This window comes from Entelurus aequoreus, linkage group LG12 (genome assembly GCF_033978785.1).
Source record: "Entelurus aequoreus isolate RoL-2023_Sb linkage group LG12, RoL_Eaeq_v1.1, whole genome shotgun sequence".
Classification (NCBI taxonomy): Eukaryota; Metazoa; Chordata; class Actinopteri; order Syngnathiformes; family Syngnathidae; genus Entelurus; species Entelurus aequoreus.
Genome location: NC_084742.1, coordinates 6,556,911 through 6,572,278, shown reverse-complemented (window position 1 = coordinate 6,572,278; position 15,368 = coordinate 6,556,911). Strand labels below are relative to the sequence as shown.

General features: G+C 39.0%; 1 protein-coding gene across 1 annotated transcript; it reads right to left on the bottom strand.

Moving 5' to 3' along the window:
* Positions 1 to 1,609: 1,609 nt before the first annotated feature.
* LOC133662592 (class I histocompatibility antigen, F10 alpha chain-like) lies at positions 1,610 to 7,604 on the bottom strand. Its single transcript, XM_062066706.1, has 6 exons — positions 7,550 to 7,604; positions 6,368 to 6,634; positions 5,917 to 6,195; positions 2,636 to 2,944; positions 2,360 to 2,452; positions 1,610 to 1,659 (listed from the first exon to the last, which is right to left on the bottom strand). The coding sequence occupies exons 1-6, from the start codon at positions 7,602 to 7,604 to the stop codon at positions 1,610 to 1,612; spliced, it is 1,053 nt and encodes a 350-aa protein (XP_061922690.1).
* Between the last annotated feature and the right edge of the window lie 7,764 nt (positions 7,605 to 15,368).

Genomic DNA, 15,368 nt, shown 5'->3' with positions numbered 1-15,368 from the left:
TCTTACAAGACGTTAGCAAAGGTGGGCTGTGCAAAACCCCGGAAATTATGTGACAAGCTGACCAATCACGGCTCTTTTTTTGGTCAAACTTTATTTCAACAGAAAATATGACACAAATAAAGTCAAACAATCACAAAATGCAAGTAAACATCCATCCATCCATTTAAACATGTTTTTCAAAATATGTACATGAACATATTTTTTCTCTTTACTTTTCCAACAGTTTTTACAAATTCAAGCAAAAATAATTCAGGAAAAAAAGGACATACAAAAAAACATGAAACATGCAAAGGACAAAAATTTAGAAAAAAAAAAAAAAAGTCATTACTATGGTTTTTATTTTGTCTTCGATGGAATTTGTCTTTATGTTTTTTTTTTTACAATGTGGGAAGATTTCACAACTTTTTTGTTAGAGATGTCCGATAATGGCTTCTTTGCCGATATCCGATATTGTCCAACTTAATTACCGATTCCGATATCAACCGATACAGATATATACAGTCATGGATGTAGCAGGGGTGTATATTGTAGCATCCCGGAAGAGTTAGTGCTGCAAGGGGTTCTGGGTATTTGTTCTGTTGTGTTTATGTTGTGTTACGGTGCGGATGTTCTCCCGAAATGTGTTTGTCATTCTTGTTTGGTGTGGGTTCACAGTGTGGCGCATATTTGTAACAGTGTTAAAGTTGTTTATACGACACCCTCAGTGTGACCTGTATGGCTGTTGACCAAGTATGTGTGGCATTCACTTGTGTGTGTGAAAAGCCGTAGATATTATGTGATTGGGCCGGCACGCAAAGGCAGTGCTTTTAAAGGTTTATTGGCGCTCTGTACTTCTCCTTACGTCCGTGTATCACTCCGTACGGCGGCGTTTTAAAAAGTCATACATTTTACTTTTTGAAACAGAGACCGATAATTTCCGATATTACATTTTAAAGCATTTATCCGCCGATATTATCAGACATCTCTACTTTTTGTTTTTGTCATCAATAGTGAACGCTGATGCTAAGATAAGATATTTTTTATTTGCACGTGAGCCGGTTTGATCAGTGTCAAAATAAAAGCACATGTTACAAAATAAACCCAACATTACGCCTGCAGTTGGTCAAGCTGATGGTCTTGTAGTCCATTCCGGTCTTGTGCGGGTCTACAATCTTCGGCAGCTCTTTGGTCTTGCCCGTGGTGGACAACAAACGGAATTTATTGACAGAGATGTGACACAATGTGATATTGATCACAAGCAGCGGTGATTCAAAGAAAGAGGAAATCCTTGTCATGATGTCAAAGTGATGAAACGCGAGCCCCGAATGATTTCATAGCAACCAACTTATTTTTCTAATCAAGCCTCCAACAGCCAAAGAAGAATCTATGGTATAACAAGAGAAGCAGTCGGATGAAGAAGAAAGCACATCTCCATCTCATCTCCAAGTGTGATGACGTGCCTCAGCCATGGAGACATCTCTCTGTGCACAAAGCATCCTGGAGGAAGAAGATGACTCAGCACATTCCCAACAAACACACATGAATCCAAGTTGAACATCTTCTTCACACAAAGTCCCAAGAACATTTAGAGATGCAAACAGTCCATGTGAGCTAACTCACCGCGTCCCACTCAGCCTTCAGCCGGCATGTTCTCGGGGAGCTCGGCCCCGCCGTGGCGAGCTGTGGGACAAACGCACCGTGAGCCGGTTACTCCCGCTAAGCAAACACCTCACACTGGTGGAGGAAGAACATCCAGAAGGTGCCTCATCACTCACATCAGATCTTTGAGGGGTGACTTAGAAACATCAAGAAGCAGAGTGCTGATCTTCTACTTCCTGACTAAGATACATTCTTGATGAGTCAGCAAACCTGAATGTGCACACTTGATGTCTCATTTGGTCGATCCTCATCATGAGGACTCATGTCAAAAGTCAGATATAAAGTGTGGCGTATTGATGGATGGAAACTCCGTCTTTTATCGTGAATGTTGGGATTTTCAGGCTAAACTTGTCACAAACGTCTGCATCAGACCTTCATATGAGTGATGCTTCACCACGGCTTTGTTTCTTGCGGCTCAAAGAAAATATGTTTTACTTACGAGCTGGATCGTATTGGGCTGAAATGACAGAGAAACAAAAGGTGAAATGGACTTTTTCCTCACGCCACGCTGTGTTTCTATGTGAGAGTGGGTGCTCTGTCTCTGTGGATCTTTGAGGAGGAGGAGGAAGAAAAAGGAAAAAAAAGAATAAGAAAAAGGGGAAGAAGAAGAAAAAGAGAAAGGGTGAAAGAAGAAAAAGAAAGTGAAGAATGAAAAGAAAAAGAAGAAAAGAAGAAGAAAAAAAATAATGACAAGTAAAAGAAGGAAATCTGTGTTCCTCACCTTGTCTGTGTCGCCTGACGAGGAAGATGGCCGCCAGGAGGGCCGCCACAGCCACGACCGCCGCCGTGGCACCGATGGCGACGCTCCAGTGGTCTGTTGAGAGCAAAAAGCACAAGTGGAGTGACAAAGCATGAAGAGGAAACCTTCATGACTACTTTGCATGCAGACGTCAAGCGTTGTCATGGTGACATGGATCAATAATGGCGACACGGATCAATAATGGCGACAGGTGGACTTGTGATAGGAAACATCTCCAACTAAATGTGTCTTTCTCACCTTCATGGCTTGCGTTGCTCAGGATGCTTCTTCTCTCCAGCTTGGTGACCAAGTCCTCCTCGACGCCAGACAGCTGGAACACACATTCGTACTTGCCCTCCACGTCGGCCGTCACCTCCACTTTCAGCTCCACCGACATCTGGAAGGTTCCGTCGTGGTTGGGGAACAGCTCTCCGTGCTCCACGTCCTCGAACATCTGCTCGCCGTCTTTCCTCCAAAACAGGTCGGCTAGGTCGGGGTAGAAACCTGTCGCCATGCAGGTGACCGGAGAGGACGGCGTCTTCTGGAGGAGGAACACCTCTGGAAGCTCTGCACAGGAAGTGATGTCACGTGTGGACAGAAGACAACGTGGGGAGAAGGTGTGAACGGAGGTGAAGATGGAAAGAAAAGGACAAAAAGAAGATACAATGGAGAGGTGTGAACAGAGGTAAAATGGAGAGAAGTTGTGAACGGAGGTGAAGATGGAGAGAAGTTGTGAACGGAAGTGAAAATGGAGAGAAGTTGGAAATGGAGGTAAAGATGGTGTGAACGGAGGTGAAGATGGATGGAAGGTGTGAACGGAGATGAAGATGGAGAGAAGGTGAGAATAAATGTAAATATGGAAAGAAAGAGAATGAAGTTAAAGATGGAGTGAATGTGAGCATGAAGATGGAGAGAAAAAAGAGAGAGACGGTAAAAGTGGAGAGAAAAAAGAAAGAATGAAGGGGAAAAGAGATAATGAAGGTAAAGATGGAGAGAAGGTGTGAGTGGAGGTAAAGATGGAAAAAAAGAAGAATGAAGGTAAAGATTGTGAGAAGAAAAAGAATGAAAGAAAAGATCAGAGAAAAAAGTGAATGAAAGTAAAGATGGAAAGAAAGAAGAGAATAAATGTAAAGATTGAGAAAAAAAGAATGAAGGTAAAGATGGAGATAAAGAGAATGAAGGTAAAGATGGAGAGAAGGGGAGAATGAAAGTAAAGATGGGGAAAAGGTGAGAATAAAGGTAAAGATTAAGAGAATGAAGGTAAAGATGGAAAGAAAGAAGAGAATAAAGGTAAAGATTGAGAAAAAAAGAATGAAGGTAATGATGGAGAGAAAGAGAATGAAGGTAAAGATGGAGAAAAGGTGAGAATAAAGGTAACGATGGAAAGAAAGAAGAGAATAAAGGTAAAGATTAAGAGAATGAAGGTAAAGAGGGAAAGAAAGAAGAGAATAAAGGTAAAGATTGAGAAAAAAAGAATGAAGGTAAAGATGGAGAGAAAGAGAATGAAGGTAAAGATGGAGGGAAGGTGAGAATAAAAGTAAAGATAGAGAAAAGGTGAGAATAAAGGTAAAGATGGAAAGAAAGAAGAGAATAAAGGTAAAGATGGAAAGAAAGAAGAGAATAAAGGTAAAGATTAAGAGAATGAAGGTAAAGATGGAAAGAAAGAAGAGAATAAAGGTAAAGATTAAGAGAATGAAGGTAAAGATGGAAAGAAAGAAGAAAATAAAGGTAAAGATTGAGAAAAAAAAGAATGAAGGTAATGATAGAAAGAAAGAGAATGAAGGTAAAAGATGGAGAAAAGGTGAGAATAAAGGTAAAGATGGAAAGAAAGAAGAGAATAAAGGTAAAGATTAAGAGAATGAAGGTAAAGATGGAAAGAAAGAAGAGAATAAAGGTAAAGATTGAGAAAAAAATGAAGGCAAAGATGGAGAGAAAGAGAATGAAAGTAAAGATAGAGAAAAGGTGAGAATAAAGGTAAAGATGGAAAGAAAGAAGAGAATAAAGGTAAAGATGGAAAGAAAGGAGAGAATAAAGGTAAAGATGGAAAGAAAGAAGAGAATAAAGGTAAAGATGGAAAGAAAGAAGAGAATAAAGGTAAAGATGGAAAGAAAGAAGAGAATAAAGGTAAAGATGGAGAGAAAGAAGAGAATGAAGGTAACGATGGAGAGAAAGAAGAGAATGAAGGTACCGATGGAGAGAAAGAAGAGAATGAAGGTAACGATGGAGAGAAAGAAGAGAATGAAGGTAAAGATGGAGAGAAAGAAGAGAATCAATCAATCAATCAATCAATGTTTATTTATATAGCCCTAAATCACAAGTGTCTCAAAGGGCTGTACAAGCCACAACGACATCCTCGGTACAGAGCCCACATACGGGCAAGGAAAAACTCACCCCAGTGGGACGTCGGTGAATGACTATGAGAAACCTTGGAGAGGACCGCATATGTGGGTAACCCCCCCCCTCTAGGGGAGACCGAAAGCAACGGATGTCGAGTGGGTCTGACATAACATTGTGAAAGTCCAGTCCACAGTGGATCCAACACATCAGCGGGAGTCCAGTCCACAGCGGGGCCAACAGGAAACCATCCCGAGCGGAGACGGGTCAGCAGCGCAGAGATGTCCCCAACCGATGCACAGGCTAGTGGTCCACCCGGGGTCCCGGCTCTGGACAGCCAGCACTTCATCCATGGCCACCGGACCTATGCAACTCCCCCTCGCAAGGGACAGGGGAGAAGAGGAGAGAAGAAAAGAAACGGCAGATCAACTGGTCTAAAAAAGGGGGGGTCTATTTAAAGGCTAGATTATACAAATGAGTTTTAAGATGGGACTTAAATGCTTCTACTGAGGTAGCATCTCTAACTGTTACCGGGAGGGCATTCCAGAGTACTGGAGCCCGAATAGAAAACGCTCTATAGCCCGCAGACTTTTTTTTGGCTCTGGGAATCACTAATAAGCCGGAGTTCTTTGAACGCAGATTTCTTGTCGGGACATATGGTACAATACAATCGGCGAGATAGGCTGGAGCTAAACCGTGTAATATTTTATACGTAAGTAGTAAAACCTTAAAGTCGCATCTTAAGTGCACAGGAAGCCAGTGCAAGTGAGCCAGTATAGGTGTAATATGATCAAACTTTCTTGTTTTTGTCAAAAGCCTTGCAGCCGCATTTTGTACCAACTGTAATCTTTTAATGCTAGACATAGGGAGGCCCGAAAATAATACGTTACAGTAATCGAGACGAGACGTAACGAACGCATGAATAATGATCTCAGCGTCGCTAGTGGACAAGATGGAACGAATTTTAGCGATATTACGGATATGAAAGAAGGCCGTTTTAGTAACACTCTTAATGTGTGACTCAAACGAGAGAGTTAGGTAACGATGGAGAGAAAGAAGAGAATGAAGGTAAAGATGGAGAGAAAGAAGAGAATGGAGAGAAAGTGACAAAGAAAATTATAAAGAGACAGAGTGTAATGTCAGTAATGTTCCTATAGGAGGCGTGCTAACATGTTAAAAGGTGAAAGTACAAGGTGTGTTTTTACCTGTTCTCATTAGGACCTCCTTGCCATACTCCACATACTTCTTCAAGTAAGAAGGACATTCCTCAGTGTAGTAATACTTTAGGTGGTCTAGTCTAATTATGTCCTGGTCCCACTTGAGTTTGGAGAGGAAAGCTTGTTGTTTTGCTGCAGTCCATGTCCATGTCTTCATGTCCAACGACATGAAATCTTCTCCATCATAACCACGCTGATACCAACCTTTAACTTCATCAGTCTCATCATTCCATTCACATCCATACATCCTCTGGTAAGTGTGAACACCTGAGAGACACAAAGTGTTGTAAAGCAGAGTGAAACACACACAATGTGTTTTATGTAGAATATTATGGGATGGACAGAGACAAGTGTCAGTGCAGTAATGTGTGTTTTTACTACAGTATAAAAAGAGTACATCAAATATATTTGAATAGTAGAAAGTTCAAGATAAACAAACCTCCAGTTTGGTTGAAACGCTTCTTAAGAATTTCAATGCTGACTTTGTTGACTTGCTCCTGAACAACACAGTTCTCTGTGTTTCTCTGCCAGTAGTTTGGATCCTCTTCTGTGATTTGGTTCATCCAGTCCTGTTTGGCTTCTGCTTTCCTGCTCTCGCTGTCATAGTGAACCACCTGGACTTCATCAACATAACCAACCATCACAAACTCTGGGAAGTTTGGAACTTGAGAGGACGAAGTGTAGAAATACTTCAGCGTGTGAATCACTGAAAGAAGAGCAACTTTTTATTATTTTGTGTCATTTTCAACAATCTTGCAGTGTGAATATTTGATGTCATTCAGTCTTCAGTCGGGTCTTAAAGTGAACATCAAACACTGCCAGACATCACAGTCTACAGTCACATGGTGTCTATGAAAAATACAACACAATAATAATATTACTAACATTTATTTTAATAAGCCATCTGTTGACAGTTTGTACATTTTGAAAATAAACGTTTTTTTTTTCTCCAATGGAGGATGAATAATGTCAAGTACAAATGTGTAGACGCCCAAAGTTGTACACAACCTCAACACACAGACTAATAACTACTTTCATTTCTCAATAAATATTTTACATTTATGTCACAGGAGGTTAAATAAATTGTTTAACCTTTAATAACAAGTTTGTATTTTTCAAAATTATTTGAGTATATCTAAACATTTGTTTAGGCATTTAGTTTGTCCTAATTAAAAGAAAAGACATAAATTATTTTCACATCATTTGTATGAGCTTTTTTAGTGGGAAATGATATGGTCAATAAATCTCATTCAAAGTTTAAACAAATGATAAAACACAAAAATAATATTGATGTATTTCAGGAGAATTTCCTCAGTCACAGTTAAATTAAAGATGACAGGAAAGTGAGGGAATTTGTTCAAGTTGAACAACAATGAAGATGAAAACAATGACGTTATTCTTGTTATCTCAAAGTAAAAAATGTTAGGATTAAAAATAAATGACAGGTTATATTTTGTAAATAAATATGTTTCAAACGAATCATGATAAGGTAATAGTAAGCTTGATTAAGATAAGAACGAGTATAATTAATAAGTAGAAACTCACAGAATAAGTGGAGGCACAAAGAGGATTTATGAATAATGTTTATAAATGTTTTTTTTTTTTAAAAAGGAGGACTTACCAGGCGCCCCGCTGTGCATTTGCACGACCAAAAGACAGAATAAAAACAAGTTCATGATGTCAGCACAAAATAAAAAGATGTTTTCCACTTTTAATCCCGCAGAGAAAGACAAACTGACTAACAACCAGGAAACACCAACAAGGAAGTGTCGAGGCTCTTTTAAGAATGCGCCACCTGAGCCAATGAGGAGTCAGCATTTTGTGACGTCATCGTTGATAGAGAGCGCCCCTTGTGGCCATGTCAGGTAAATGCTTGAGTAGCGTTTTCTGGGAAATCACGTGACCTGACAAGAAAAACCGGCGCGTCAAGTTTGCAGCCAAATTTCCCTATCAGAGGTTTGTTTTCTTCTAATGTTCACCCACTTATTTATTGGATGGAAAGAAAAAGAAAGAAAGAGGAACGAAGATGAAATTTAAATCGTATTATAGTCCTCTCAAGAAAGCATACAAATAATGATTGACAGGGCAGAAAGTGCGTGCCCACTTTTCTTCTTTTTATTTCACTTCTGAATTTGAACCTCCATTATGTCTTCCAAGCGTAAGGCGTCCCTGGTGGTGTAACGGGACACGCTTCTGCCTTGCATGGGTTCGATTCCCGGACAGTGTTGCATCGAGAAGGGCAACCGCTCTTATAACTAACTTGAAAGCATTCATGCGATTGATCAAAGTGCTGAAAGTGGGGAAAAGTGTGAGGCAGACGCTTTTGGTGGGCAAATCATCAAAGAAAAGGAAAGTGAAAGTAAAATTAGACACGGTGAAGCCAAACATTGACTGATGTTATCTTTATGCCACTGTCAAGTAAGGAAATGTTGGCAAAAAACACTTACAAGCTTTTTTAACTTTGACGCAATTCATGTTTTGAAAATGTGGACTATTTAATATAATAATACATATATTTTATTAATACAATAATAAAGTAATACGTTTGGGGATGTGTAATATTGTTTGTCTGAATATACTGAATGTTTTCATCCTGGAATAGTTTTAATAAGTTGAGAAATGTGAACGTAGTTGAGTGTGGAAAAAAATGATGCAGTATTAATAATAATAATAACAACAATGCTCTGCGGGTCGTCCGCAGATCTTGTCCCAAGTGGAGGAGTTCAAGTACCTCGGAGTCTTGTTCACGAGTGAGGGAAGAGTGGATCGTGAAATCGACAGGCGGATCGGTGCGGCGTCTTCAGTAATGCGGACGCTGTATCGATCCGTTGTGGTGAAGAAGGAGCTGAGCCGGAAGGCAAAGCTCTCAATTTACCGGTCGATCTACGTTCCCATCCTCACCTATGGTCATGAGCTTTGGGTTATGACCGAAAGGACAAGATCACGGGTACAAGCGGCCGAAATGAGTTTCCTCCGCCGGGTGGCGGGTCTCTCCCTTAGAGATAGGGTGAGAAGCTCTGTCATCCGGGGGGAGCTCAAAGTAAAGCCGCTGCTCCTCCACATCGAGAGGAGCCAGATGAGGTGGTTCGGGCATCTGGTCAGGATGCCACCTGAAGGAGGTAGGAGGCCACGGGGGAAGACCCAGGACACGTTGGGAAGACTATCTCTCCCGGCTGGCCTGGGAACGCCTCGGGATCCTCTGGGAGGAGCAGGACGAAGTGGCTGGGGAGAGGGTAGTCTGGGCTTCCCTGCTTAGGCTGCTTCCCCCGTGACCTGACCTCGGATAAGCGGAAGAAAATGGATGGATGGATGGACAATGCTCTACAGCATTCTCACAATAACAACGTCCTTTGTTTTTTAATCCGTTATGAAATAAAACATTTGAAAATGGAGCTCATGTCGTCTCTGAACTGAAGTCAGCCAAGCAGCAGTAAAGATGAGATCAATAAGGTGAAAAGGTCAGAAGTAAGGTTTCTTCAGGTAAAACATGGAGTATCTACCGCCACCCGGTGGCCGAAAAGTATACCAGCCTGAGGACAGAAAATTGAGAGTTGGAGATAAAACAAAACAAAAGTTACTTAGGAATACAGTATTTATTTTGAAACTGTGCAAAAAAACCTGAACGATGTGCTCAGCAGCCTTAAATGGCGAGTAAAGCAATCTTTTTACTACGTTATTTACATTAAATACATACATTCATTTAAAATTCTAGCTTTGTTACACCACAGATATAGATTTAAGTTAGAGTAAGTGCATTGTTTTAAAAAAAATCAACATTTTAAAAACGAAAGTACGAGATGGGAGTCAGTGGCGCCCCTGTGCGTTGTTTGTGATTAAGGGCTATATCAGGTTCAAACACTGATGACATCTATTAAACAGACAAGAAGCAAGGAATTAAACAGGGACAGAATTCAATTTAGCCCACTGAGGAGAAACGTCTGGGCTGTACTCTTTGCACAGTCTTCCACCACGCTCTGACGAAAGATTGCATGCCTCCTCTTTTATTTAGACTTTCCCTGATTACATGGCAACAGCTGTTTCTAAGGGGAGAGGGGGGTCGTAAACAGCCGTTGCCCTCGGTCACAAAACAGTTCAAAGAAAAGATGCCTGGAGCTTGCGTCAGGTCCTGCTTCCTCTCCGCTTTGTAGATCTCGGGTCAAGACAAAATCTTCCTGTGGATTACAATAGAAGAAAGAAACCAACACCTTCATGTCGCTTCTCATCGTACACAGTGGAGTTTTACAAGCCTTCTGCTTGGTAGGATCAAAGACAGCTTTTGTCCTCTCGCCGGGAACTCATGGCAACACAAAGTTTTGTGATCACTTAGATACAATTATTCTGACAGGCTATATAAATAAACTTTGATTGATTTATTTATTGCAACGACAGAAAAGTAAAAGTGATGGAAAATGTGGCGATAAAACTCCCTAAATTTGTTAAATCTACCCCTTGTTCATGTTTATATTTTTGTTCCTTTATACTCCCAGGTAAGATATTATTTTTATACAAAACATTGACAAAACATAAATGTCACAAAACATGATGTAGCAGCCCGCGACCCCAAAAAGGGACAAGCGGTAGAAAATGGATGGATGGATGGATGATGTAGCAGAAGCTCCGTCGTAAAATATTGCAAGTCTCGGAAGTGACCTGCTCTTCACGCATGCGTGGACAGTGGTATTCCTTTAGTATACACTTACATACATTTTGGTCGCACAATGACTTCCACTGAAACGCATATTTTCAACACACTGAAAACCTGACATAATGCTTTCCCCACAAATACTGAATGGATCCAAGCATCTCCCTTCGAAATAGAAGGAGAAAAATAGATGTGGGTGTAATTACTTGCGAAATCTCTGGTTAATGCGAGGGACATGCAGTGTGTTTGTTCATTCAAATGTAAACATTGACTAACAAACGACTTAAATGCAAAAAACATTGTTATAAATTCCCTTTGTCAGTGATGAAAATAGAAGATAAAGATCCCTATTTAATATGTTAATTGTTGAATATAATTTATTACATTATTGTTGACGTAAACCAGTTAATAATTGAGTCATGCACATTTAAGTTGTTTAAGTCAGCCCAGAGCCTGGGGGTCTTCAAAACCCTTCTTAAGACCTACCTCTTCTTGCTGGCCTTTGACCTGAGCTGAGTCCGCCCATTGGGCCACTATTTCTAGTGCCCCCCTCACCCCCGACCCCCTTCGCTTTAGTTTTTTTTCAATTTGTCGCACTTTTATTATTATTATTTTTATTTTGCCATTTTTACTATTTATTCGACCCCTTTTGCCGTATTGCTTTTGCACTATCTTGTTTGGCTCATTTATTGTTTATGTTCCTTGTTTGTTTTTTCTTTTTGTGTTTTTTTGCTCTACGCTTTTTAACCTGTACAGCACTTTGGTTCAATTTAAAAGTTGTTGTAAACGTGCTCTATAAATAAAGTTGACTTGACTTGACTTAAGTTGAGTCTGTTTGAGTCAGGCAGTTTACCGGGCAGCCAATAGACCTGCATTTAAAATAAACTGCCTTTTTATGACAGCATGTCAAAAATAAATCTACAACTGGATACAATCTACGCCCAAATAACTGATTATTTGCCTCCTATTATTAGACTACATCCCAAAAGTGGCAGCTTTGATGACAATCCACACCACATAAAAAAGGAAAAGTGGACATATTCGATGTTATCAAGTGCAAAAACATGTTTTTACCACCTATGTTGCACTTCAATCTCCATACGCGGCACTGACATTAGTCAGAGTAGCAGCTTGTCCAACACAACAAAATATAAATAACATATTTATTCATTTATTTATGTTTAATTGTTTGTTTAATAAGATGGTAAAACACTTATTTAACTACTTTATTAATTCCCAAAGGGAAAATTGTGTGGTTAATCCAATTTGCTGCAAAATAGAAACAGAAGGAAATAAATGTCATTAATGAATAAAAGTAATAAAAAGACACAAGAGTACGAAATGTTGTTTCCCGATGAAAAAAATAGTTCATAAAGTAATAAAAGAAAGGTATACTAGTACAAATTGTTTCCTTCCAAATTAATGACAGCGTAATGTAATAAACTTAAATAAGTACCAAGTACAGTCTGAGTGGACCCTCCAATTACACATCTAATTGGTTCTTGAAATGGGTTCGCAATTGGAGAAAATAGTTTTTTGGAACACCCATAATAAATGTTGGAATTGTGGATAATGTGTTCCATCTTCGACAAACGTCCCTATTTTAGTAAAAGGATGTAATCTGTGTACACTTTAAACACAATAAAAAATAAATAAGTAAGCACAAAATATGGTAACAAAGTTTACCAAAAAAAAATTAAAAAAAATCTACGTTCAGTTACTGTTTAAAGATCGTACTGTTGCACTCTCATCCGTTACAAAAATTAACTTTAAATATAAGATCTGTAAAGTTACTCGTGTTATTTTTATACCGACTTCAACAGCAAGTTATGTCATTCCACACTCGAGATCTGACAGCGTTCTGTTGTGTGTCTCACTTAAATCGTTCCCCCTGCAACGATTATAACGCTACTAGCCACTGCTTAATCTGAGAACACAACTCTAAATGTTCTAGCATCAACCACACATTTACTTCATGTTTAACGTTTCATATTTGACGTAGGGATAATATTATAAAGACATGTTACAGTATTATAACGACATTTAACTTCAGAGGTCCCATGTTCGTGAACGTACCGTGTCTGAAAGGTGATTGGTGGAGAATGAGGAAGTGTTGTGGCTGGGAGGGACTGTCATGTGACTTCAAAGGAGTTCCCCTCATTGGCTGCAGCTGGTGGGTAGCCATCTTCCTCAGGACGAAACATCTCCTGTGTGATTTTAGAAAACCATCATGTCAAGCAAAGTCAGATCGTGGCCAGACGCTTCGAAATATCCACTTCTAGACAACAACGTCAGCGCCTGAAGGCTTTGGGGAACGTTCTGGTGTTCTTAGATTTCAAATTGGTGGAGAAATGGCCGAGTTTCAGCGAGTTAGAAAGTTCGAATTTTTCATGTTTAGTGGTGACGAGAGGGAGATATTTAACTTTAGTCTCAATTAGAGAGAAGGGCGCACCTTTGCCATAAAAGTTACATTTTCTGAGAGAGACAAATATATCTACGTTTTACTGAAACACACGACTCACCATTCACTGCAGTTGCCGGTTTAAACTTCTCATTTAAAGTGGAGTTATCGGCATTGAAAAAAAGACTATGCGGAAACATACTTAGTTGGAAGCGTCAGACGAGGGAACAGCGTTCAACAGCATACATACTTTTAACAATCTCCCGACAAAGACCACAGCACACTGCAAAAAGTCAGTGTTCAAAAACAAGAAAAAAAAATACTAAAATGAGGGGTATTTTACTTGAACTAAGCAAAATTATCTGCCAATAGAACAAGAAAATGTGGCTTGTCAGGACTTTCCAAAACAAGTAAAATTAGCTAACCTCAATGAACCCAAAAACACCTTAAAATAAGTATATTCTCACTAATAACAAGTGCACTTTTCTTGATAGAAAAAGAGACCTTTTTGTCCAATATGTTGAAAAATATTCTTAAATGAAGTAAATGCTAGTGCCATTATCTTGATATAATGATATGCGCATGATTTTTTTTTTTCATGCTTGAAGTAAGAAATTATTACTTTAAAAAAGTAGTTTTATACTTGTGAGTGTTGATGACACAGCTTTGCAACAGTTGATATTCTAGTTTCAAGCATGTTTTACTCAATATAGGTCATCAAATCTCAGCAACAAGCTGTAAAATCTTACTGAGATCATTTAGGACCAACACACTTAAAACAAGTAAAACACTTTAACATAAAATCTGCTTAGTGAGAAGAATTATCTTATCAGACAGAAAATAAGCAAATGTCACCCTTATTTGAGATATTTATTCTTACTTAGATATCAGTTTTTGCAGTGCACCGTAGACTTAAATAGCGACGACTAAACACAGGGAGACAAAATAACAGAGGTGGGACCAAGTCATTGCTTTGCAAGTCACAAGTAAGTCTCAAGTCTTTGCCCTCAAGTCTCGAGTCAAGTCCCGAGTCAAGACAGGCAAGTCCCGAGTCAAGTCCAAAGTCAAGACTGGAAAGTCTCAAGTCAAGTCACAAGTCCTGCATTTTGAGTTTCGAGTCCTTTCAAGTCCTTTTAACCACAGACTAATATTTTTACACAGATTGTGTATGCTTTTAAACCGCTGTATTTATTTATTAAAACAATTGCATTTGAAATAGCAGGAAAAAAAATTGTACTGACATTGCAATTCATAATAGCACTATTAACCAGTCATTTTAATAGTTTAAACAATTTTAAACATTTAACTCATTCCTTTACAGAATAAACACATTTGCAAAAACAAGTGCAACTGTACTTATTTGTACAAAAGTGTTAACATTGTATTTCCATGGCATATTGCATTGTAACTAGTTCCACTGCAGTTTCTATTCTGTTCTTACCTTATCTCATTGATCTCATCTCATACTGTATGTGTGTTTATGTGTGCGTACACATGAAAAACATAACAAATACATGAACATAACAATGAACAGAGTTGTACTTCTTAGATGTCAGGGCCCTGTGCAATATGTACACATATTCTTAATATAGTATACATTTTAACTGACCTTTATTTGACTATGTTTGTCTTTTTGTAGGTGGCTAAAATATGCGGTGCTGCTGACCGCCGTCTAACGTTATGTTACTGTGTGTGATACATTGACTAACGTAACGTTAAGTATAGGTACCTCATGCAACCCTGCTTAAAAAAATCACTTGACAAAAAGTATGAATAAGGAAGCAAACTGCAGTGGACGCAACATATTGCTGTGTTTGAAAGGATGTTATAACCATAGACATCTTATAAGTAGACGCAGTATTGGTTGCTGTGACGCGAGCAAATTGCATCTTGAAGTGGTGATGAGGAGCCGGCAAGCAGCCTAAACTGACAGTTGACAGGTAGAAAACAAAGATGGTGTTCAGCGTTTTCCTGCTCAAATGAGCGGACTGTTGAAAATAGGAATCGGGGGATTACTTTTCACAAGTAAGATTTAACATTAATGTACTTTTGGTTGTATTTTATGAAAATAACATTACCACAGAGTTAAGAAGGAGCAAATATCTTCAATATTTGTATGTGAAAATCACAAACAAATCTTCTGGGGGAGGATGACCCCCCTACAGGGGTTTGGTTTACAAACTTTCAGCCCCACCTAAAACAAAATTCACCAGCCGCCACTGATTATGATGCATTCTCATTTTAGGCAAAATATAAGACAATACTTTCTTAACAGTATAATTGTAACCAGGAATAAGTCTTCAAGTAACAATATTCAAATACTAACATTGTTGGGTAAGACAGCATTTGGATTTATTCTGAATCCAGTGAAAGAGATTGGTGGTTTTAGCTGATATA